Source organism: Mixophyes fleayi, chromosome 3 (assembly GCF_038048845.1).
Source record: "Mixophyes fleayi isolate aMixFle1 chromosome 3, aMixFle1.hap1, whole genome shotgun sequence".
Classification (NCBI taxonomy): domain Eukaryota; kingdom Metazoa; phylum Chordata; class Amphibia; order Anura; family Limnodynastidae; genus Mixophyes; species Mixophyes fleayi.
In genome coordinates this window covers 48,020,702-48,046,258 of record NC_134404.1, presented here as the reverse complement: position 1 = coordinate 48,046,258, position 25,557 = coordinate 48,020,702, and the positions used below count along the sequence as shown (strand labels likewise).

The window sequence follows — 25,557 nt, the reverse complement described above, 5'->3', positions numbered from 1 at the left end:
CACCTGGGGTTCCAGTTTTACTACAAGGCGCAGGCCATGATGCCAGTGTTCCTGTAGTAGTAGTGTGTCCCACGGCGTCATTTCCAGAGCCAGAACTCCAGCCACTGAGCCTGGTGCAATCACATGTGTACCAACATATGTTTTCCCACATAGGTGCCAGGGTCCGTGCGTTATGTGATGCCCTCTGTGCCCGTGTCCAGCTGTGTTGGAATACCCTTTGTGCCAGTATTAAGCTGAGATATGATGCACTCGGTGGCAGTGTGTAGGTAACATGATGCCCTCGCTACCATCGTCCAGGTGGCATGAATGCCCTCGGTTCCAGTCTTTAGCTGGCACATGATGCCCTGGGTGCCAGTGTCCAGCTGTGATATGATGCCCCTTGTGCCAGTGTCTTGCTGTAATGTGGTGCATTCGGTGCCAGTGTCCAGCTGTGATATGATGCCCCTTGTGCCAGTGTCTTGCTGTAATGTGATGCCCTCGGTGCCAGTGCCTTGCTGTAATGTGGTGCCCCCGGTGCCAGTATCCAGCTGTGGTATGATGCCCCTTGTGCCAGTGTCCAGCTGAGATATGGTGCCCTCGGTGCCAGTGTCCAGCTGAGCTGTCAGAGCCCAGAATACCTCTTACAACTCTCTGACAGCTTCTCCAGGAAACTCTATCCCTTTGGAACGTTGCAACGTTCTACCAGCCAAACTGGCCAATCAGCGCTCAGCCCTGTGCCCCCGCCCCCTCTCAGAGGGAAAGCTCCAGCCAATCAGAAGTGTCTCAGCACGTAAACCTCCTTCTCAATCACAGCCAAGCTCAAAAAGCGAGAAAAGCCGACTAAACCCGTTTGTGAGCCCGGGCTCCCAATACCCAGGAGACAGATCTGTCCCAACTAGAAAGTCCAGTTCCACCAACACGGGCGACATGACACAAGACTACGACAAGTAAGTGATCCAGGTCCAGCGCGGGAGCTGCGTGCACTGTGCCAGCTGTCCCGGGGCAGACGCCGCATCCAGGTGCTTATGTCCGGGCTCCTGTGCGCCTCACACTGCTCTGTACTAGTCCGTCCCACGCTGTCAGTCCCATACTGTAACCGGGATCTCCGCAGAAGACACCAGCGCTGCCTGACTACAGGTGCACCTGCTGCATCTCCTCTGACTCTGCCTCCCTGCACCAGTATTGTGCGTGTGGATGTGTTTAAATATATATATATATATATATATATATATATATTTAACACACAGCGCCTTTAGATGGATATTGTGGTGAAATTGACACGTGTCATTTAATGTTTTGTATCCATATCTGCATCATAATTGGTGTGTGTGTGTATGTATGTGTGTGTATATATATATATATATATATATATATATATATATATATATATATATATATATAAATAAATATAACTTTGTACTTCCTAATATGTCTTTTGATAGAATTTCGGTCTGTCTTACTATTGGTACATACGTGTCTTATGTATTAGGGATGTGTACTTAAGTAGTGTGTGCTTGTGTTCCTCTATTACAACCCGTACCTGATTTGTATAAATGTCATTGTGTAATAGAACCGTAACAGGTGTCTTGGAGCCGCATACAAAGTGATGTAGATATATGTAATTATGTATTTTCAGTGGTACAGTAGTAATGCATAGATCACTGGATACAGGTTGATTGTGTGACACAATTTGTGTCCCACAAACAGAATCCTAAGTGAACCTGACTTCTTGGTTCATTTAAATGGCAAAGAGACAGTTGAAGTTGGATGAAACCCGAGACCTATAAGGCGTTGGTCATAATGCAAAGAATAGTAGTGGAACAATTAGTGTCTGCCATCAGTTCCCAGTCCCCCAAATCCTTAGAAACTGACACAAACGCGGGCTGGGATAGAAAGGTCTTTTTTCAGCTTTAGTCCAGTTGTTTACACTCCTTTCTGGTGCTGGGTTTGACTATAAATAGGTATATTCCAACTTTTCTCCTGTTTTAAAGGAACAAAACCTGGGATACAAAATTCGAACACTAAAACAACCTGTTGAAAACTAAGCAACACACCTTCTCCCGTCTTAGAGGCTGCCAATATCACCTGCCCATACTCTGAGTCAGTTTGGATGTAGTTGTGCACAGCTCGCAGAGACAGATAATAAAATAAGAGACTTCTAGTGACGATGAGTTTATGTGACTGTAATGTGCCCAGAAGTTTACTTTACTGCTGCATCATAGCAATATAATAAACTACAAACATCAAACACAAACAAGCAAAGAAAAAGTTAAACAAACTTGTAACTGAGCGTCATGGGCTCCTTATTTGTATAGGAAAAGTTATACAAACACAATGTCTGCTTCTCTGTAACTCTTAGATACTTCATCATAAAAACTATGTTGTTCATATTTTTTAATTTCATAAATAAAGTAGCATCAATAAGTTTCTATCCTATGACCAACCTTAACATGCCTGAAATTATATTGTGTTTTTGTTTAATACATTCTCCACACAGGTGCACAACAAATATATTTTACCAGGAAGGAATACATTGAGATTTCTTATGACCTATATTATAAAGTACAGACAATCTAACAATTATTTATGGCAATTTAAGTGTCTCTTATGTGTGTGCCACATAAATTTTTAGGATGTTTCCCTTTAAATAACATATCCTTCGCTGCAGATGCATGTGGGAATGGAGTTTCTGCCAAGCTGTAAACTTCAGCTCTTGAAATGATCATTCTGGCTTCGTGTGCACCTTTTAAGACAGCAGATTACCTCCAAGGCATTTATGCGTTTCAACTGAATGTTGCAATAAGAGGCTGCACAATACAAACACCTGTTGTCAGTCTAAGCAGTGCTTGTTGGGGAACCTGTGCTATTAAATACAGAAGCAATGAAATAAAAAAAAACCCTGTGGTTTTGCCTTGGAGAACAGCATTTAATAGATAATTAGCTGTTGCATAGCAGAAATAAAATCTATGATTGGAGGTTAGCATTTGTAATGGATCATACTTCATACACATACATTGATTTAGAGGGATTGATTTACTTAATTGTAATGCTGGCCTTAATACTGTAGCATGTGTGAATTCCCCTCTATTGTGTTGGTTAATATTGAGTTTACACCAGCAAAACTGTATTACATCAGCAATGCCCAGGGACACTTCTAAAAACCAGATTTAAAACTTTGCATATTTATACTGGGATCACTTTCCTTTACCTGTAAGTTATACCATGAGCTTCTCTTAGCTTTTATTCAGCAGCCATTGTATTGGATTGCCATTGTAGTCACAGTGGTGGAATGCAGCGCACAGGAGAGGCTGGGAAGGTGTTAAGATTCCAGGATAGTTTGGGATAAGTTACAGTGCTGTGATATGTTGGAGATTTTATAAATTGGCAGCAGTGTCAGATTGCACAGTACAGGCACAATATCCATATCACTATCTTTGAATAGATCTAAAAACAAAATATATATTTTTTTTTTTACTGTGAGAGTCAAACGGAAGTTGCTTCCGCCATGTTGCCATATTTCTTTGAAAATCCATTTCACATCTCTAGTTGGTTGATTTAGACCTATAAGTCACCTTGTTAGCGGCAATGAAGATCATTTGTGAAGTACAAAATGGCAGAGCCGCAGTGCAGAGTTATCTTTGATCCTGCCATACAACTCAATTTCTGCCAAAACCCATTGGTCTACTGGGTGAGATTATGGCGTTGACTTAGGCTGAGGGGAGGAATTGGACAGAGTGAGGGAATTCCTAGCAATGTATGAAGTAAGTGGAGCACCGGAGCGGTACAGAAACAAGAGCTCATTTTACAGAGTGAGTTTATTGAAATGAGATAAAGGGGGTATAGATGGCACATTTAGGGATTCTCCTTGGGATGTGAATGGGCACAGGGCCATTTTCACTCTGCAGTGGAAATAGAATTTTGCACCAGCTCAGAGATGATGGATTAACTTTGGCCATTCTTCATCAAAGACGCGCATTTCTAAGCGCATTCTGATCAATGCAGTATAAAGCTTCACACAACATTGTGGTATATGTAATAAAGACAGGCGCCTAAAGGAGACTAAACTGAACCGAATTTTGTAAAGAATAATTGTAAAGTTTTATTTAATGAAAGGGTGGTTGAACGGTGGTAGGAGTTTGGGCATGGATTCATCACGTTGTGTACAGTGCACCTCTACAGATTTTCCACCTCTGCGCACATAGGTGTTCTCCGAGCACATGGAGGTAATTCCTTAAGAGCAGAGCCTAGAAATGCCCCTGGATGTGCTCTAGGCGCACCTGAATGAGCCATTTTGTAGCGCGTATCCAGTGCGCTTTGTTAATGAGGCCCAATGTATAGACTAGTATAGCAACCGTAGCACCGACACAGAAGTCTCCAGTTGTTGTGTCAGTGATTTAAGAACGACTCTAAGGGGTATACTTACTAAACTGTGGGTTTGGAGATGTTGTCTATAACAACCAATCAGATTCTAGCTGTCATTTGTTTAGTACATTCTACAAAATGACAGCTAGAATCTGATTGGTTGCTATAGGCAACATCTCCACTTTCCAACCCTTTTCTACCTGAAAAAGGAAACTGCACCGTACTGACAATCCCAGGATCCAGTTCATGTTTTGCTGTGTCCCTGGATAACAGTATCTGGAGTTTGTGTCTGTGGGACTGAGGTCCAGCGTAAATTTCATGTTAATGTCCCTATCAGAGCATAGCATCTTTCAGCTGGCTGCATTTTATTGCTGAGAACAGCGCTATGTATTTGATGTGTAAATTGCCTAAACATTAAATGAACAATTACCTGCTACAACAGGGCAACATTTCCATATCAAACTGAGAACTAAAACTCCTTTTACCTATGTATTTTCTACCGATTTAAATAAGTTGGTCATGTCAATATGTTGTTTTTTTTTTTTAATCTACATTTTTTTTTTTTTATTAAATTATTATTTTTCTGATTATTTTAAAACCAGCCCATGACAGACTGCCATTCAGTGCAAGCAAACTTCATTTGTTACTTAGTTTTGGTGGGCTCTAGACTTTGCATTCTGTATAACCTTTTGTAACAAACTGAGTTTCTGTTGTGATTTTCGTCCTGCTTTATTTATATGATGATTAAGCTGCATAGGAGCACAGACAAGAAGGGCCCAGGACATAAAAGAAGAGTTTTTCATGCTGAGAATTTACACACACAATAATAGGAAGCATACACACTGGCACCGACTGATAATGTTGGGCACTTTTATGAAAACGGGTGAACAGATGGCTAATAAAGATAAATAAATGTTGATTTAGCTCGTAGCAATCATTCAGACCCAGGGGGTATATTTACTAAACTGTGGGTTTGAAAAAGTGGAGATGTTGCCAATAGCAACCAATCAGATTCTAGCTATCATTTAATTAGTACATTCTAGAAAATGACAGCTAGAATCTGATTGGTTGCTATAGGCAACACCTCCACTCTTCCTGTTTTAGAAGTTTCAGTAAATCTATCCAAGTGTAATTTTACATACACTTGGCAACTAAAAGCTTGCAGATCCCTGAGGTGGAATGTGTGTGCAACCCTGGAGTGTGGTTCCAGACCTGTGGGTTGGTTATCATACATCATCAAACATTTTCTATATCCAACCATTCTGGTTAAGCGCGTGTAGCTGATTTTATCAGTGTCAGCAGAGAGTCTGTTTGTTTTTTGTTTTGTTTTTTGTCCTGTGTGTTTAACTCTCAACAGAACTTTTTGTAACGGAGAACAGACTGTTAAGTTTTGTGTAACTTTGTATTTGCATGTATGGCCCTAACCACTGCTTTGAGTCATTATAATAACATTCCATTTATGCAGATTTTACATGCTGCACGGCACAATTTTTATTTATTTTAGTTGCTAACACTGCTTATCCCCCTCTTCCTTCAAGTAAACGGCCTGTGTTGGTGCTCCAGAATGACCCATTGTACCAGCAGAGGCGTTCGTACACCAGTGAGGATGAGGCATGGAAGTCTTTTTTGGAAAATCCCCTGACTGCTGCTACCAAAGCCATGATGAGCATCAATGGAGATGAAGACAGTGCGGCAGCACTCGGTCTACTGTATGATTACTACAAGGTTATTACTGCTTTAATGTATGAATACTGGAGAGTGGGCTGTGTGCAAGATCTTCCGAGATCAAGGAGCTAGGAGATCTCATTCACAACATAATCACATGAGTCATTGCTTTCTAAAGACTTTGCAAGGTTGTAAAGAGCAGCACAAGCCTAGACTAGCAGTGACGGCAAGAGAGGGGTTAAGTGCTCCTGTCAGTGTGGATTATTCCTTCAGCGCTGAGACAATTGCACAATGTTTTCACGGTTCTAAATTAAGCTGCCGATGTATTAGTATAGTTAGTATAGTACACAAAATGGTTAATATATTTGTGTCCCTTTTTGTTTTAAATAGAATTAATTTTGTGTTTGTTGAGTAGGCTAAGTAGACGTTGTAGTGTATTTGTTGCTTACCGACAGTGGAGGCAGCCATTTTGTTGATTGGGCCAATATTCATTCAGATGCAAACTACCTAACCAATAAAAGGAACTAGTGATATGACTGAGGCATGAGGCGCTTGGTGCAGTACGATCAGCCTGTCGTTTCACTGAAGCAATGTCAGTCATTCCTAGTCCATTGATAGGCTGCATCCTCATGAACATTGAATTAGCTCACAAAATGGCTGCCTCCACTGTGTGTAGATGACAGGTGTGCTTTGGTTTGTTACAGAACTATGTAGGGCCTGTGTTGTGTGTACAGTTTTGATGAAACACAAATATGGGTCTCTCACAGGTTCCTAGAGACAGGAGACAGTCATCCACAAAACAAGACCACGATCACACGGAGGCAGAGCACAATAAAAGGTTGGTTATATCATCATCATCGTCATCATCATCAACATTTATTTATATATAGCGCCAGCAAATTCCGTAGTGCTTTGCAATTGGGATATGTATGTAAACAGTTACCTGTTACTGGCCCCAATTTTTGGTGGAATAAAAGGAGTGTGTAGAGGTGGCACAAACGGGCATGCTTTGGGCGGATCTACGTGTTTGGGTGTATTAAGGTCACAGCCGGCATTCAATCATGAATGTTGGCAGGTATCAGAGCAGTGCTGGCAAATTTTAGCCAAGGGGCAAAACTCGACTCTTTTAAAGGAAAAAAAAAATGCAGGTGGCCCGGTGACTCAGCCCAAACTAACCCACTATGGGACCGACCCAGGGGCAGATGCCCATCCTGCCAGCCAGCACCTGTCAGGCATGGCATATGTATGGGATCTTACATCCGAGGGTATATTTACTAAATTGCAAGTTTGAAAAAGTGGAGATGTTGCCTATAGCAACCAATCAGATTCTAGTTGTCACTTTGTAGAATGTACTAAATAAATGACAGCTAGAATCTGATTGGTTGCTATAGGCAACATCTCCGCTTTTTCAAACCTGCTGTTTAATAAATATACCCGTGGTATGTTTGGGAATTGGGGTTTTCCAGATAAGTGTGTTCTTTTCTGTCATTTGGAGAATCGTGCCTATAATCTACTAAAGCCCTTTAGATGACCCCAGTCTCTCCCCACACTGTACCTGGAATTCCCCTCCTCATTAAATTGCTTAGCAGTCTTCCTCCTAGTAACTACAGGAAGAACACTTGGTGACCTTGTCTCTGTGTATGACAGACCCACCTGCTACCTTACCCTTCTCCTCTCTGGTTTCTGGATCTGTTTGGGTTACTTGTTTCCAGATACCTGTACATGACTTAATAACTACATTTTAGTTGGTGGACCAAGAGTAAGGATTCACATAAAACACCAGTGTGCAGCATGTAATGGGAACCTAATCCTTCCTAAGCATACACTTAGGGGTATATTTACTAAACTGCAGGTTTGAAAAAGTGGAGATGTTGCCTATAGCGACCAATCAGATTCTAGCTGTCATTTTGTAGAATGTACTAAATAAATGACAGCTAGAATCTGATTGGTTGCTATAGGCAACATCTTTTTTTCAAACCCGAAGTTTAGTAAATGTACCTCTTAGTGTTCCTGTCGCCTGTTTTGTGGGCTGCACTATTGTGCCACTTGGAACTGTAAGCGCTTAAAAGGTACATAACAATTTAAATCTACTTTAAAGGCATTTAAATTAGAATATACAACATAACTGTTTGTTTTTTGTTTTAATTTTTACTATTCCTGTTATGAAATTCAAACTTGCTGTTTTGTCTCTCTAAAGGAACGGTCTGTCGCAAGTAAATGAGCAGTCCTTGATTTGCAGTGGGGAAAACAGGGTGCAGGTTTTGAAAACCAGCGTTCCTTTTAATATCTTGCTCCCTCTGGGAATGGGAAACCACCACGACAAGAGAGGTCACCTGACCACACCAGACACCACTGCCACCACCATCACCTCCATGCCAGCTCATGCCATCAAAACAGAATCCCAGAGCCATGGCTTCACTGTGGGCATCCAGTCCAACGTGTACCACTCCGAGGCCGTGGAACGCATCGTGTCCTTTGACAGGAACGTCCCCTCCGACCACTACAACTCCAACAGCCAGCCACCGAACTCTCAGAGGCGGACCCCCGACTCCACCTTCTCTGAGACGTACAAAGAAGATGTTCAGGAGGTAAAGAGCATTTCTGTAGGGCACCAAAAGATTGGTTCATTCGAGGGCTCCTTTAAGTTAAACAAGAAGACATAGTACGTTGGCTCTTTCTGTCGTTCACACATGTTGGCATGTATGCCTCTCCTAGAGTGCGGTAGAGAAGGTTCTATATAAAAAGTTTTGGTTTTGTTTTTTTATCCTTTGTGTTTTAGAAGAGTATTTGCCTGCACAGAGCAGTGAAAATCAGTCTTCAGCCTGCAGTGCCAAAACAAACACATTGATTCCTGATCTCTGTAATGTTTGTTTTTTCATTTATCCTTTTGTTCATTACTTTTTTTTTTTTTCAGGTTTTCTTTCCCTCGGACCTCAACTTACGGATGAACAGCGTCAGCTCAGAAGACTATGTTTTTGATCCAGTTAGCGGGTAAGTTCATAAACTTATGTGTTACTTACATCCACTGTTCCTCAAGCTAAGGAAAGATGGGGAATACCTCCCTCTTTATTTAAAGGTGCCAGTTAAAATAAATATTTTGCCATTGCTTATTTTGGCAAATTATAAATTGATTTTAATTAAATGTCGTTGGCTTTCCTCCAGTCTCTTCTTTAACTCATTCGCTTTTAAATACAGGAATAATTTTGAATACACACTTGAAGCCTCAAAATCCCTCCGACCAAAGCCCGGAGACAGTACAATGACCTATCTGAACAAGGGTCAGTTTTATCCAATCACGTTGAAGGATGTTGGCAGTAATAAAGGGATACACCATCCAATCAGCAAAGTTCGGGTAAGATTTTCTTCATTGGCTGCAGTCGAGTTGATTTTTATTCCCATAAAAGAAAACATTTTGGAACTAATTTCAAACAATTAAGTCTTTGAGAATATTGTTTTTTTTTAAAAAACTTATATTATTATTATTATTATTATATATTATATATAATTTAATACTATGCCTTTGAAATACCTAGGTGTAAATTTATCAAGCTGCGGGTTTGAAAAAGTGGAGATGTTGCCTATAGCAACCAATCAGATTCTAACTGTCATTTTGTAGAATGTACTAAATAAATGATAACTAGAATCTGATTGGTTGCTATAGGCAACATCTCCGCTTTTTCAAACCCACAGCTATATAAATTTACCCCTAGTCTTTAAAAACCCATGCCATAAAGTATTAATACCTTTTATGTATAAGTGCTGCAGTCGATACATGTACACAGCCATAACAAAAAAACTTTTTTACTGTCCAAAGATAACTGAATGCATGAAAACCTTGTCAGATTCTACCATTCTTCCAGACCTATATCTATGTGTTGAACCTTAGGGAATAAAGTCCCTGAGTGCAGCCTTTATTGAAATAACCATACATTTGCATAGACTAACTCCCCTGAATGCCCCTGGCGCTGTGTAACATCTTATTCGTCTTCTCTGTCAGAGTGTCATCATGGTTGTATTTGCCGATGATAAGAGCCGAGAAGACCAGCTTCGCCATTGGAAATATTGGCATTCTCGGCAGCATACTGCCAAGCAGAGGTGCATTGATATAGGTAAGATGTCAGCACGTATGTGGGGTCTTTCTGTCTTTTTTTGTTTTTGTTTTTTGATAGCAAACAAAAGTGACATTTTTTTTGAAAACTGGAGCCCAGCAGAAATGGGACACGCTGAATCCCCTCCTTTTTTTAAAAACCCCATCATCATCGCCATTTTTTTATATAGCGCCACTGATTCCGCAGCACTGTACAGAGAACTCACTCGCATCAGTCCCTGCCCCATTGGAGTTTACAGTCTAAATTCCCTAACATAGACACACAGACAGACTAGGTTCAATTTAGATAGCAGCCAAGTAACCTACTAGTATGTTCTTGGAGTGTGGGAGGAAACCGGAGCATGGTCGGGAATAAGCCACCGTGCTGCCCCATGTTCCTGTCCTATACCAGTGTTTTGTGTACCTTTTTATAGGCCTCAAGTACTTTAAACGATGTGTAACTTTGAATGTATCTCTGCCTCGTGTCTGAGAAGCCGTGCTCATTTTTATAATAAAAGAACTGTATATCTTGAAGTAAAAATCTGTTGTACCTTGGGTGCATCTTAAATTTACCAATGCCCGGGGCTTACATAAATGTCCTTGTAAGACTGTAGGAATAAATGCGATCTATGACAGACTCTGGGTTTAGCTTCCGTTTTACTTCAGGAATGGTGACTACAAACTAGCGGTCTTTGAACTGCGCATCCCACGATGCTGTTGGCTAACTGAGCGATAGTGTTTAGATCAGAAACCGCAGCTTTGACCAGAGAGAGCCCACGTTTCACTCGACTGTTCTGATTGTTTTACAGCTGACTACAAAGAGAGTTTCAATACCATCAGCAACATTGAAGAGATTGCTTATAATGCGATTTCCTTCACCTGGGATCTGAATGATGAAGGCAAGGTACGTGTCCAGTTTCATTTATATTGTTTCATTTATGCAGTACTTAAAAAGGGTGTGTTGCCTTTATTATCTTCCTACTCTGTAATTACCTAGTAGGCTCTCCATCATTTTATATGTAATCTGATTTATTATTATTGAAGCAACTTAAGTACAGGATATAGGTTATTACAATGTGTGTCAATGGCAACCTTTTTTTTTTTTCTAGTAGTTATAGATCTATAGTTTCTGGACAAGTGCATAGAGCAGGCCTGTCCAACCTGCGGCCCTCCAGGTGTTGTGAAACTACAAGTCCCAGCATGCTTTGCCAGTAGACAACCAGTTGATAGCTGGAAGAGCATGCTGGGACTTGTAGTTTCACACCATCTGGAGGGCCGCAGGTTGGACAGGCCTGGCATAGAGCATGTAAACTTACCCTATAAAGATATGAAGGCAGTGGGGGTTTATGCAACTACAACACATATTGCTCTATAGAAACCAATAAGATGTCTGCTTTCATTAGTCTGACTTCTATAAACAGATGTGATTGGGTGCTGTGAGCACCTCATTGCACTTTGCATCATGTTATTTAATAGGCCCTTTCAGTGGGAAAGGGGTAAATCAACACAAAAAAATAAGTGTCATCTACCAATCAGATTCTAGCTATCATTTACCTAGTATGCTCTACAAAATAAAAGCTAGAATCTGATTGGTTGCTATGGGCAACACTTAAAAAAAATAATTTCAGGAGGTTTGCTATTATGGAATTTAAACACATAGGGGTATATTTATAAGTTATAATGTTTGGGCTTTTATGTAAGGAGATGGAGATTTCCAACCTTAGCCCTAATGTATATTTAACAGAACACCCCTTGCTCTTGTCTGTTGTCTGTTCATAAATAACTTGAGTCGCTGTAGCATCATAGTGACTTATCATGACGAGAGACCCTGCACATTGCTTGCCTCTTAAACCCCCCGCCCACCTCACACTGCTTAGTGGAAACTGTCACAGGAGAGACGTCTTTCAGAAGTCGATTTGTTCGCCTCTAATTTTTCACATGGAAATCATTTGTTTGTGGTATAATGAGGTACATTATCCTATGCTGGTAATGTACACACAGGATAAACCTTGCGTTTCACTCTCCATGAATTCAAATGGAACAGGATTGGCAGGGACCGCTCTTGACAATGGGACCAGATAAATGCATTTGCAAGGTGTAGACTTGGAGTTCTGAAAGGAGCCTCAATGGTTCTCTTCCCAGTGAATTGTTGCACAGCAGAAGCCTCTCTATTGTTGAGGGCACCTGATGTTCACTGTCCATCGGGCTGCTTGTAAGGAACTGATGAGGTGAATACCTGGGAGAGTTCATAAACAAACAGTGTCGGGTTGTTGAACTTTCTTTCCCATCGGTTTGCCAAATACAAAGAGGGGGGGAAAAAATGGAAAAGGTAATGCTATTCTCAGGATGCTTAACCCCTGCCTTGACGGAGAGTCTGAGTCGGTTAAAGAACAATGGTTCTTTTTAAGTTGCACAGGTGAAAACGTGGTCTCAGCTGAGATGACCTATAGCAGTGATGGCTAACCTGTGACACTCCAGGTGTTGTGAAACTACAAGCCCCAGCATGCTTTGCCAGTAGATAACTAGCTGATAACTGGCAAAGCATGCTGGGACTTGTAGTTTCACAAACACCTGGAGTGTCACAGGTTAGCCATCACTGACCTATAGCAACCAATCAGATCATAGCTATTACTTTGTAGAATGTACTAAATTAATGATAACTAGACTGTGGTTGCTATAGGCAACATCTCCACTTTTCAAAACGCATTAGGACATTAGGTACTCGTACAAAATATTCCTAAGTGTTTCGTTTAAATATACCTGATCTCTATTACATTCGTTAAAATGAAATGCGTTATTAATTCAGAACTGAAAGATGGGTCCTGAAGCGGTTTCCTAGAATTGTTCTTGGCTCCTGGCTGGAAAAAGGGATTTTATTTTAGAGCAACTTGGCTTTTGGGTTTAGTGGCTCTGTAATGTAGGATGCTTCTGTAGAGATCGGTTTGTACATTTGCATTCTTGTAGAAGTATGTGGTAAATAGCCGTGATTATAACCCTTCATGTAGGTGACTCTTTTTTCCACACATCATTTCCAAAGTTGCTACACAAATAATTGTGGAATATATTTAGCATGTAATTACCATTTCAAATAATCAAAACCCTTGTCATCCTACACGTGAGAGGAGAACTGGTTAACTGCTGTCTGCACACTGATTTATCACCTTGCATTCACTGCTTTAGGTTGGACACTAATTGCCTTTGTACTGTGACTATGAGCATCAAGGCATATAATTTAGAGGGACACCTCACCACTGAAACACCCTTTCTTAAAATAAGGCGTTGCCTGTTTTCTTGTTTTGCGGTATTAGAGGAAGTTCTATAGCTCTTCTTGTGAATGGGAGAGGCCACATGTCCTCAACCTGTGACTGTATCTTATAGAGAAGGGAGGTGGATTGTGACAATCGACGTTGTTTGTGACATCTTATAGGCAAAGCACTCAGAAAGATAAAACTACATTCTACGTTCAGCGCCTATTTTGTATTTATTTTGTTTTGTTATGGAGCATAACATTTAAAGGCTTTTTATTGTCTTTCAGTCTATAATGCCTTTTTATATGTTTAATGTAATCTTTTCCTCTTGTATCTCTATGAAACATAACTCAATCATTCTTATATATGCTGAACAAAGCCTATGGACAAGCAGTCCCAGATTTGTGGGGAATAGCCCCAGTCCCTGAAAGCCAAGGTACAGGGACCGCTCTCTGCATATCAATGTTTTTATCTTGTGTATTAATAATTTTGTTTAAATGTTACCCATTTGCTCCATTGCGGGTGAATTATTTCCAGTTTATTTTACGCTTATTTTTGTTTATTTGGCAGAAATGAGTTTTTACGGAATTTACAATTATACAGTATTTAAGAGTTGAGACACTGTGTATTATAATCCGTTATAAATATTTTTGACTACAGAAAGTTTGGGGTTCTTCGTCATTTCTACTGTGGAGTAAGTTGACTAATAAATTGTCTGTACAAATCTCTACAATGATCTGAGAAGAATCTCCGAATCTGCTATTACTGTAACTGTAAAACATGTACATAAGCGTCATATTATTGTAGAGGCAAAACACAGGAGGGAAGGTGTCTATTGCAGTATAGATAAATCCCATCTCTTAAGTGTAGGAATCTCTTACACATAGTAAACATGGCAAGAAAATACGACCTTTTCTTTTTTTTTTTTTTTTAGTTTATTTTCAATGTATGTAATCCATTCACCACAAACGGTAAACGTCACACTGTACAGCTTAATGCTGTTACCTAGAGAACTGCAAATCACTCACTGACTTGGCTCTCTCACTCTTCTGCACAATCCAAAGTGGTTTAAGACAGAGAAGTTCTGTCTTTTTCCTAAACAGATTTGTAAAGATGACAAGTGTTGACAAAGCCATGGTAGAGATGGCAAGATGCACAAGTTTTTTGTTAATGTATTCTATATAGATGTTTAAGATCTTTCAGGGATATTCTTTTGTTCCAATAAACAGAGGCTTTGATAGATGCCCAATAGTGGGCTTACTTTGCACCCTTTAAAGCTTATTTTTATGTCTACAACCATCAAAATCATGACTGACAACTAGGGAAGGGCTGGCAAGTTTTAGCACAGGGGGGCAAAACTCCACTTGGGTAGCCCACTATGGGACCGGCCCGGGGGCAAATTCTCCCCCTGCCCCGCAGCCCCTGCTGAGAAGTGGTGAAGTTCAGGCTTTCAGAGTGTTGATGGGTCCTCACCTACCCTGAGAATCTCAATGGCCCACAAAAAATAGTAATGGCGAAACTCTGATCTATATCCCTTATTGTGCAGGGCTGAACCTCGAACACCATGAGTCTTACTAGTACAACAGTGTTTGTTTCACTATTTCACGAGGATGAGGACGCACTGGCTTATTGTGTTATTTTTTTTTGCTTTGCTTTTGTTACACATCCAAAGAAGAATCTCGCTAAACAAGCTAAAGATGCTTTGTGGATTGTTTCTTTGGGTTGGGCCTCCACCAGGCCAATGGCTTCTTACCTATAAATGTCACTTACAGATGACTTCACTAACCAGTTCTACCACTTCTTGAAAGCCGTCCATAGTGCAGATTACTTAATCTCCAGATTCTCATCGTTTTTTTCCCCCTTCAGATCTCTATAGAGTGTATGTTGCTTTTTGAAGTTTTGTTTAATATACTAGTTTGTTTTTTTTCTCTTTGCGTCAGAGGCTGATTCTTCACTTCATTGTACTCTGTATATATTTAGATCCCTGATGTTCTGTGAAATGCACCTGTCATCTCCGCCGTACAGCCCTTTTTTTGCGGGCTGCAGCAATCTTGATGGGAGTAGAGCCTACTAATTCTCTAGGACACAGTCAGTGAATTGATATATTCCTGCATTTAGAAGTCTCTAACATGTCATGTTCTGCCTGTTGGCTGCAAAGTATGCACACACTGCCGCTAATTTCTGTAGTTATCCCTGTATTCAAATACTGCACCTATGTAACAAATACATTAATACGCTGCAGTCACCAAAACATCATTAATGAAGTATGTTTAACCCATAGAACAGCTTGAAGCAGCTACATAAGCATTAATGATGTTGTGGTGAGTGCAGAGGATTAATGTCTTGTTGTATATAACGTGTCACACCTGCTTGTTCTCCAGGTTTTTCATTTTATTTCGCTCCATTTCATTAAATCGTAATGGTAGAACTAAGTCTTTCTTAGTAGTGTTATTCCCATGAAAGAAGTTATTATATTTAACCTATAGTGGGAGGGAAGAGGTTTTTTTTGATAGGGAGGTAACTCTGAAATCAAGGGCAATTTCTGTTAACAGGGAGGGTTTAGAGGGTAATTGTGCTGATATACACTTCACTGTAATTAAAAAAGGGGTGCATGGACTGAGCAGTGTCACGTAAGCCACACTGTACTCCAGAAAGATAAATTGCAGTAATTATCACCTTTTATGTCACAGCCTGTCACATATCTGTCTGGAGGCTCATGACCTAGGGCATGCTGGTTCAATGCATGTTGTTCCACAACTTAGGTCTACAGATTTTGTTTGCTTAGTGGTTAGCACTTCTGCCTTACAGCACTGGGGTCATGAGTTCAATTCCCGACCATGGCCTTATCTGTGTGGAGTTTGTATGTTCTCCCCGTGTTTGCGTGGGTTTCCTCCAGGTGCTCCGGTTTCCTCCCACACTCCAAAAACATACTAGTAGGTTAATTGGCTGCTAACAAATTGACCCTGGTCTGTGTGTTTGTCTCTGTGTCTCTGTGTGTGTGTGTTTGGGAATTTAGACTGTAAGCCCCAATGGGGCAGGGAGAATGTGAGTGAGTTCTCTGTACAGCGCTGCGGAATTAGTGGCGCTATATAAATAAATGGTAATAATAATTGTTTGTTTATACCTGTTCTAGTTATACAGTGCAATACCTGTGCAATATACAGACTGACCACCAGGTGGAGCACTATTGTTCTGGTAATGCGAAATTGCATTGTGCACTTTTTCCATGTAAACTCTGTGTGAAGACTTTTTCTAGATACTTGAATTAAAAAAACATATGTCAGTCTATTTATCTTATGGTAGTCTCAGTTTAAACTAATAAAGGACATATTTTACAAACTTTAAAATAGGCAAAAGTTATGGCATATTTAAGCAGTGCGTATAGTGATAAGTAGGGGCTGGATTAGCTTAGAGCTGGCCTGTAGCATTAAAGTCTGGTATACTTGATCTGTGTTGTCTAATACTGATAATATAAATCTCTTCTTGTCCTCAGGTCTTCATATCTGTGAACTGTCTGAGCACAGATTTCTCCTCTCAGAAAGGGGTGAAGGGGCTTCCGCTGAACATTCAGATTGATACCTACAGCTACAACAACAGAAGTAACAAGCCAGTTCACAGGGCCTATTGCCAAATCAAAGTCTTCTGTGATAAGGTGAGATTCTCCTGTCACATCTCCCAACTCTGCAGATCGGCGGGACCTAAATTGCAGTCCACTTCTAGGAGATGGGCATGACTAGGAACCACTTCCCTCTCCGTTGATGTATATAGCTAGCCACCAGCATATCAATTTTCCACTAAAACCAAAGTTTTCATATCTGTTACTTTTGGTAAAATATCAGAATCGGTTTGTCTTGCCATTTGAACTCATTACCCCCTCTAGTGGCCAAGTTGTAGTGATGCACCTTGGCACATTTGACAGCCAGTGTTAGTCTTGTTACTGAGGCATGCGGCTCTTTGTGATGTCAGTGGTTTCTTATGGATGATTTAAGATGCATTCTCATGGATATTGGTTCAACGCAAAAAATGGCTGCCCACACTTTTTTAATGCAGCTTTCTGATTTAGCCATATGCATATCATCCCACTTTGTCAAAAACACTTACCTGTCTGTGTTGTCTGTTACAGGGCGCAGAACGTAAAATAAGGGACGAGGAACGTAAGCAGAGCAAGAGAAAAGGCAAGTGTACTGAGCCCAGGCCCCAGATCAATGCTTGTAAGTAAAAGTGATTCGGGCGCTAGAAGTCCATTCACTTAGCTGTAATTTCACTCTAAGGCCCTGAATGAGTCCATCTGGGTCGACATAAAACTTTACCTTCATTTTCTAAAGCAGCATTGTCCACATTTTCCACATAAAGGGCTGAACTGAGATTTTAAAGGAACTTTAAATTAAGGAACTTTATTTTTTTTTTAAAAAAAAAAAAAGACAATTGAAATCTAAGCATTTAATAAATCTTTAATTACATACTATTGGGTCCAACTGCATTAGAGATCAGAATCTATGGAACTAATTGGCTGAAAAAGAACTTATTCACTTTGACATTGTCTGATCTAGATATATTTTATTCCCTTACACACGTCATATTTATCAATATCTTCTACTTGTTCTGTGGACGCTGAATTCTTAGACAGATAAGACCGTATTCACTAAGACTTTGCAGGTCACGTAACGCATTTGACTAAGAACATTACAAACTGCAGATTTGTTTGTTTTTATTTTGTCTGATTGAAAATGAGTCCTGCATTACAAACGGATTAAGAAATCCCTTTCACGTTGAGAATATAAAACGGTTCTGCTGGGCGTCATATGTCTAGTTTTAAATTGATGGTAGAAGTGTGGACGTTTGTCTGTACATTGATTGAAGATGCCCTTTTTATATTGTAACAGGGACAAATGTATTCATCTGAATTCCCACACCATAGCAGGAGTCCAGGGCTGGTAACTCTCCTAAAGACTCCCTGTATTGTCCTTGGTTACTCTGGTGAACTGACAGGGAGTGAGATAATTCTATGTATTTCCTGAGGATGTAGCTAGGGGGCAGTATTACACATCTGTTGATCTCTGTGCTTCACTGAATGCTACAGTCATGGAAAATGGACTATATTTAGTGTCTGGTGTGGTACATCTGAATCCTGTATTGTCAATAAAAAAGTAATCACAGTGATTTTGGAAATAGTTTGGGTTGTGTGGACAGACCTAGTATTAACTGATGGTACTTATATCCTGCAGTGATAGACGTGAAAGGTGCTCTCCTTCCTTCCCACAAGAGGACAGACGTCACAGTGTTCAAACCAATGCAGGACATGGTCACCCAGCCTGTCCTGTTCATCCCAGATGTACACTTTGCAAATCTCCAGCGCACCACTCACGTGAGTATCGTTACTGTCCTCATACAGTATATTGCTATAAAATAAGGGGTTTCATAGGTAAATTAATTACAAAATGTAAAAAAATATGTTTTGGCACTAATATATATTATGTAAGCATGTGTATAGATATCACTTAGTAGAGCATTGGAGCCACGTGTGGCCAGTACGACCTGTATGCACAGTGGCATTTAGTCCACCAGTGTCTGCAGTTGTGCAGGAGGGATGCAGCCCTTTAATTCCACTGTTACTGTTGCTCTAGTGATACCAGCTGATGGGGCAGAAAACGCTGTATCAAGTGTCGGTCCAAAATATCCAATAAATGCACCATTGTTGAAATCTGGTGGCTGAGAAGGCTATATATAGATAACATCAGTGTCCTGCTCATCAAACCATTGGGCGAGTACACGTACTCAGTGGATGGCGGGTATTGTCATCACAGAAGACACCCTTCAGAGTTTTCTGCAAGATGGGCTGAAGATGATCACTCGGTGCCAATAAGTAGCAATAGGCATTGATTTTGCTTTCTAAGGGAATGACTGCACCGAAATTATCATTATCATCAACATTTATTTATATAGCGCCACTAATCCCGCAGCGCTGTACAGAGAGAACTCACATCAGTCCCTGCCCCATTGGGGCTTACAGTCTAAATTGACACACACACAAGTCAATTTATTAGCAGCCAATTAACCTACCAGTATGTTTTTGTTTTTTTGGAATGTGGGCAGAAACCAGAGCACCTTGAGGGAACCCACACAAATACGGGGAGAACATACAAACTCCTCACAGATAAGGACATGGTCGGAAATTGAACTCATGACCCCAGTGCTGTAAGGCAGAAGTGCTAACCACTTAGCCACTAAATTCCCCCGCAACATTACAGGACTACCAGAATCCATCATTGTCAGAAACCAGCACTCGGGGCTATAGAGTTTTCTAGGTTGGCTCCTGTGCTATTTACGTCACTGAGCTCTCAAACGTGCATTGTCAGGTCTGATTAGTGATTTATGCGCTGCAACCCAACAATGATATCGTGCTCTGTGGAGTTCTCATTAGAGAAAACTGGCTGCTCGTGCCACAGGTTGAACTTCGCAGTCAATCGATCTGCAGTTGCTCCCTATTTTTCTTGAACTTTGAAGTAATCCTGGAGTATGCGCTGCAACGCACTGCTGCCCTTTGCTGCTGATGTGTGTTCATCAGAGTCCCGTCTTGACGTGACCTTAGACATTGTTGCTCACAAGACATTGGCAGGTTGAGCTGTCTTGGTCACTGAGGCTCCTGCCAAGTGCTCTCCAGCAATCACCCCTCTTTCAATGTCACGGAGGTATTTTTTTTTACTCTAAAATATATTTTTATACTGTTATTTTCTTTCTCAGGTACTTCCCCTCCTGTCAGAGGAGATAGATGGTGAAAGGTGAGCTAACATTACCTTCAGTTCTTCTTATTTCTCAGTTTCATTTCATTGTGAGATTGTGAAATGCGTTGTAGGATGTACACTCAAAATGCGTTGTGTATTTAAATTAATCCAGTACATGCAGTAGGACCAGGTGATGCCTATATTAGGAGGTACTGTACTAAAACACATATTACATAGCCTCTCATATAGTGCTTAGGTGTGTAACACTCAGTCACTGGGCCCCATGACCACATTTTAGTAGAGCCCAGAGATGTGTCCAGAAGCTCCCACTCTGCTCTTCTGAGCATGAGCTGTGAGGCCCTATTTAGGTTTTTGCAGTTCTGGAAGAGCAGAGCCGGGGTTCTCTGTAGCGGCTGGACCCCATTGCCACTGCAAGCACTATAATCCCGCCCCTTCTCCCGCTTTACTTGCTTCCCTGTGGCTGCTCCCAGCATCAATAGTCACAGATGGCCCTCTGGCCTGGAGGAGCTTTTGAATGAAGGAAAATTAGGTAGGATATAGTGGCCATATTTTTCAGAACACCAGTATAGGCTGCACAAAGGCACTGCACAGAATAGCACTATGTTACTGAAATCAGACATAGTCCATGCAGTAGTCCTCTGGTCCAATCTATGCTTTGAGATGTATCTCTAGATTTTATTTATTGTGTTTTGTGGTTTCCAGTTCTGGGATGAAGCGGGTACCGTTCACACCCGAAGAAGACTTTACATCGCCTCCCGCTAAGATGGTGCGAGTGGATGAAACAAAGCGAGGTATGTCCTCTGCTCCCGTCACCATCCTATTCCGCTCTTCACACTGTAATTGTCTCTGTTTAATAACATGGCGCATATAGTGCAAATGTAATAAACACAGATTTCATGTGTAGTCCTATTGTACAGCACTGTGGACTAGGCTGGTGCTATATAAGTAAATGTTACTAAACGTAATAATACTCCATTACTACTCCGTTATCTGTCAGTTGTTTAGACGTATATGATGATCGAATATGTGGGGCTTTGTGGTCGTCATTAAAGTTCAACATTCGGATTGTGACAATGAACAGGGTTTGTTCTCATCTCAGTTTGAGATGTATGTTCTGTGGTGAATTGGTCACAAGATAAATGTCCTTATTGTCTTACAGTGCTGTTGTACGTAAGGAGGGAGACAGAGGAAGTCTTTGACGCCCTCATGCTCAAGGCTCCTTCTCTGAAAGGCCTGATGGAAGCTGTAAGTATTTAAATTACACTGCATGTGACTTTTAAAGGGGATTTTCCATCATCACCTGACGTGTGTGTGTGTGTGTGTGTGTGTGTGTGTGTGTTTGTATTATATATGTAATATAACACAGAAGCAAGCAAACCGGGTATTTTTTTGTTTTCGTTGCCCTTGAGTATGACACAGTTCTGCTCCTTGGATAGAGTTGTATCCAATAGAAACACAGCAGACCACTGTCCTATCCAAGTGCAAAGAACATGCATCTGTTTGATGAGATAGACATGGGTGAAAGGGCACAAAAGGAAGTCTGTGGCTACAAGCCACCTGTAGGGGGTGCATAGGCCAGTGGCTACAAGCCACCTGTAGGGGGTGCATAGGCCAGTGGCTACAAGCCACCTGTAGGGGGTGCATAGGCCAGTGGCTACAAGCCACCTGTAAGGGGTGCATAGGCCAGTGGCTACAAGCCACCTGTAGGGGGTGCATAGGCCGGTGGCTACAAGCCACCTGTAGGGGGTGCATAGGCCGGTGGCTACAAGCCACCTGTAGGGGGTGCATAGGCCGGTGGCTACAAGCCACCTGTAGGGGGTGCATAGGCCGGTGGCTACAAGCCACCTGTAGGGGGTGCATAGGCCGGTGGCTACAAGCCACCTGTAGGGGGTGCATAGGCCGGTGGCTACAAGCCACCTGTAGGGGGTGCATAGGCCGGTGGCTACAAGCCACCTGTAGGGGGTGCATAGGCCGGTGGCTACAAGCCACCTGTAGGGGGTGCATAGGCCGGTGGCTACAAGCCACCTGTAGGGGGTGCATAGGCCGGTGGCCACAAGCCACTTGTAGGGGGTCTATAGGCCGGTGGCTACAAGCCACTTGTAGGGGGTGCATGGGCCGGTGGCTACAAGCCACCGGTGGGGGGGTGCATGGGCCGGTGGCTACAAGCCACCTGTAGGGGGCATAGGCATCCATACTGCACTATTAATTTAGTATGTATTAATAAACCTCTTCTTGGTTTGTAAATCAGGTGGTACCATCTTCTCCCCCTGAAAACTAATTTTGCTTTTCTTTATTCTACATTTTAAGATCTCCGATAAATATGAACTTCCTTTTGAAAAAATTGGAAAAATCTTTAAGAAATGTAAAAAGGGGTAAGTGATTCTCTTCATATCTACAATGGGAGATGTGTGTCTACCTCTGGAGTGGGTCACCGATATCATTCATCTAGAATTATACTATGCCATTTGTATGCTTAATATTGCCCATACCATGTAAAAAACACTGTATACATTAACGTTTCTAAATACTTCCCGTACATACAGATTTGTATTCAAAATAAATAATGTTTTCAATTTCTAAATCCTGTGCGTTGTTGAGATCTAGTTAATGCAGTTGTCTGTTTTCTCTCTAGATACATTATGCATTGGTTCATGTTGGATTATATTATCACTGCCAACACACCCTATATTTTATTTAACTTTTTTTATGCCAGGGAGAGGGGTGGCTCATTGTTAAATAGGCAATCTATCTTTTTTTCCAACTTGTATAATTAATTGTGAAACTGGGTGGGTTGCAAAACCCTATACTGACCTCAATGTTCTCCTGACTCTCTCTAGAATCCTGGTGAACATGGACGACAACATAATTCGGCATTATTCGAATGAAGACACTTTTCAGCTTCAGATTGAAGAGACGGGGGGATCGTACAAGCTGACTCTTACAGAAATCTAGCCGTGTGTCCATAGACTGCACGTGAAGGCCTAATATTCACTACCTGCCTTGCAAGTAAATGGGTCAGCTTCCATGGAGGAAAGAAAGACTCTGAGTGCAAGACCATCCCTCAAAACGGCAGTCCATCCGTCCCTCCTTCCTTATTATTTTTTTTTTTTTCTTTTGATACAAATTTTTTATGAGACTCTGCATCTCTGCTCAGTTTTACAGGGTTTTGTTTTTTTTTACGTTTTCTTTTCGGAACAACAAATGTTTAAAAAAGAAAAAAAAATGTTTTTATTTTTTAAATCGCCTCTAGCAGGTTTGAGGATAACGGTATGAAATGAGGAGATCGAAATAAGCCGAGGAGTCTGCAATGCCATGAAAACTCAGGCCGCAAAGGGCTTTAAATCCCTCTAAATAACAATTAAAACTGCCTTACATGTGAAGAACAAAGGATGGTTTTGTAAAAACAAAAGTCCAGCGCCCATTGAAGCTGCAATGTATATAAGAAGTGCAATATATTTTTTGTAACTTTTTTTTTGTAAATGTGTACATACACCTGAGCTTACTACATATCTAATATATAGAATGACAGTATGTGTGTATATTTGCTGAGGATGTTTCTCTTCTTGGAAGATGGGAGGTGCAAACTAAGGTTTCATGACATAAATGTGCCACAGGGTAAAACAACCTTCTACAAACGTCTGTTTAGGGTGGTGAGAAGACATATGTGCTTTTACCAAATGCCTTTGTAAGCACCATATTGCCCTTAGTTTTGAATCAGTCGGAGATGGAACAACCTGCAGCCAATCGGATCATGGCAATACTGCAATAGGAGATGAATGCGCTGATGTCGTGGGAGGCAGTGACCTGTAGTGACACTAGCGAGGGCTGCATATGATGGGGTCAGTGGAAGGAGCAAAGTCCCCAATACCGTAGGATAGTGACGTGAGGCTGTTATAAAACTGATGCGGCAAAACCGCTGTCGAATGCGCCTATATCAACTTCACGCATCAAATTGTCATATTCAGCTTTGATAGACCACTAACAAGTGATTAGGCTTTCTCCATGTTGTACGCTGTCACAACCCACGTTTATCTGAAATAAGTGAGCCGAGTACCAAGGACTTTATTTTTTTTAACCGTAGACATAAAAATAGTTAACCAGATTAATTTAGATTAGGAGCTCTCAAGTAAAGCCAAATAAACGCTAACATAGGAGACGCGACTAGCTGAAGTAGTTTTCTGAGCGTCCTCTATAGTCCACATATACTGTACTATCTCATGTGCTGTGTTCTAGCTGCTGTTAGAGGTAGTTTTGCTTTCACTCATCTTCTTTCCGAGCACTTTCTAGGCAGAAAATCCCTATAATCATCAACTGGAAGCAGATTGTGCAAAAGAAAACTACTTCCCCAGCTACTTAACCTATATTTAACCAGCCTACTGCAATGCTTTGCCTTTAAACCAAGTTTACTTATCGCAATAATAACTCCCACAACATTCCATAAGTAGAGCCATATTTAAATACACATAGGAGCCTAAAATCAAGGGACAAAGAGCACCTATTGCCAGCAGAAATGAGTGGCTTCACCTGTGATGGGGGTTATTATCACATCATCCTATACGTGAGAGGGGTTACCGCTGATTATAATGTCATGTATGTTGAAGACTATGTCACAGTATCTAGGCAGCCCTTGTATGTCCACAAAACCTGCTCGGTTAACGCTATCTCGGAACGGAAGCCTTAAAATCTTACCATTCCGCCTAGTATCACCAAGGCAGCTGACTAACGGTCAGTGATATTGTTTCATAAATGCCGCACGGTAAGTGTTATTGTGGCAATGAGAAAAGTCTACCTATTGGAAGACTAATAATACATATTCCCCCTAGTCCAAAATGCATTTGGTGTTTTCAAAGTGTACAAAGTCTTGCGTAGATGTTATATATTTTAACATGTATATCTGTCCAATATCAAAACACCAACTCAACCAGATCAGTACTCTGTCATTGAATCATTTGTCAGTGATTCCATGTGGACAATCCTGGTAGAGATTCTCTTCTGGAGCTCAATTCTTTAACCAAATATCACATTATATTCAGTGTTTGGTGGTGGGGTGCTGGGGTAATTACCATTACAATACATGGTCAACCAACCTCGGTTATGCCAGCACTCCACAAATTATCTGTACTATACTGTTAAGTGTATAGATGCCAGAGCCTTTTGTTTGTATATAAATTTTATATATATATTTGGTATTTTTTAAATGTAAGTGTTTTATTGATGCATTTATCAGAATAATGGAGACATGGGTTACGTTTCATCTTCAGGGATATCTTATATAAAAAAAAATCATGTGTAAAAATTAAAATATTATTTGTTACAAAGTAATGAAGTACGTCAGAAGTTACATAAGGGAAACTTGTGAGTTGTAGTATTGACTTTTACATTCCCTATTCTGTTTCACCTGTTATGTATGCTTTTTACCTAAAGAAAATACATTTTATATACATTTTTTTTTCTGAAATTTGGTGTGTTGTGG

At 40.9% G+C, this 25,557-nt stretch overlaps 1 protein-coding gene across 3 annotated transcripts; it reads left to right on the top strand.

Moving 5' to 3' along the window:
* Nucleotides 1-787: 787 nt before the first annotated feature.
* Nucleotides 788-25,557, top strand: GRHL1 (grainyhead like transcription factor 1). 3 transcript variants are annotated; one of them, XM_075201446.1, is made up of 16 exons: nt 788-926; nt 5,880-6,066; nt 6,774-6,844; nt 8,204-8,594; nt 8,921-8,997; nt 9,202-9,358; nt 10,004-10,115; nt 10,903-10,997; nt 16,835-16,993; nt 17,465-17,552; nt 18,567-18,706; nt 20,083-20,120; nt 20,787-20,875; nt 21,244-21,329; nt 22,392-22,456; nt 22,922-25,557. In XM_075201446.1, exons 1-16 carry the CDS (start codon nt 907-909, stop codon nt 23,034-23,036), a joined length of 1,890 nt encoding a protein of 629 aa, XP_075057547.1. In that variant the 5' UTR covers nt 788-906; the 3' UTR covers nt 23,037-25,557. The 3 variants fall into 3 exon arrangements, with proteins under 3 accessions (XP_075057547.1, XP_075057548.1, XP_075057549.1); XM_075201447.1 differs by having other exon boundaries at nt 789-926; nt 17,465-17,516; XM_075201448.1 differs by lacking the exon at nt 788-926 and adding an exon at nt 942-1,116.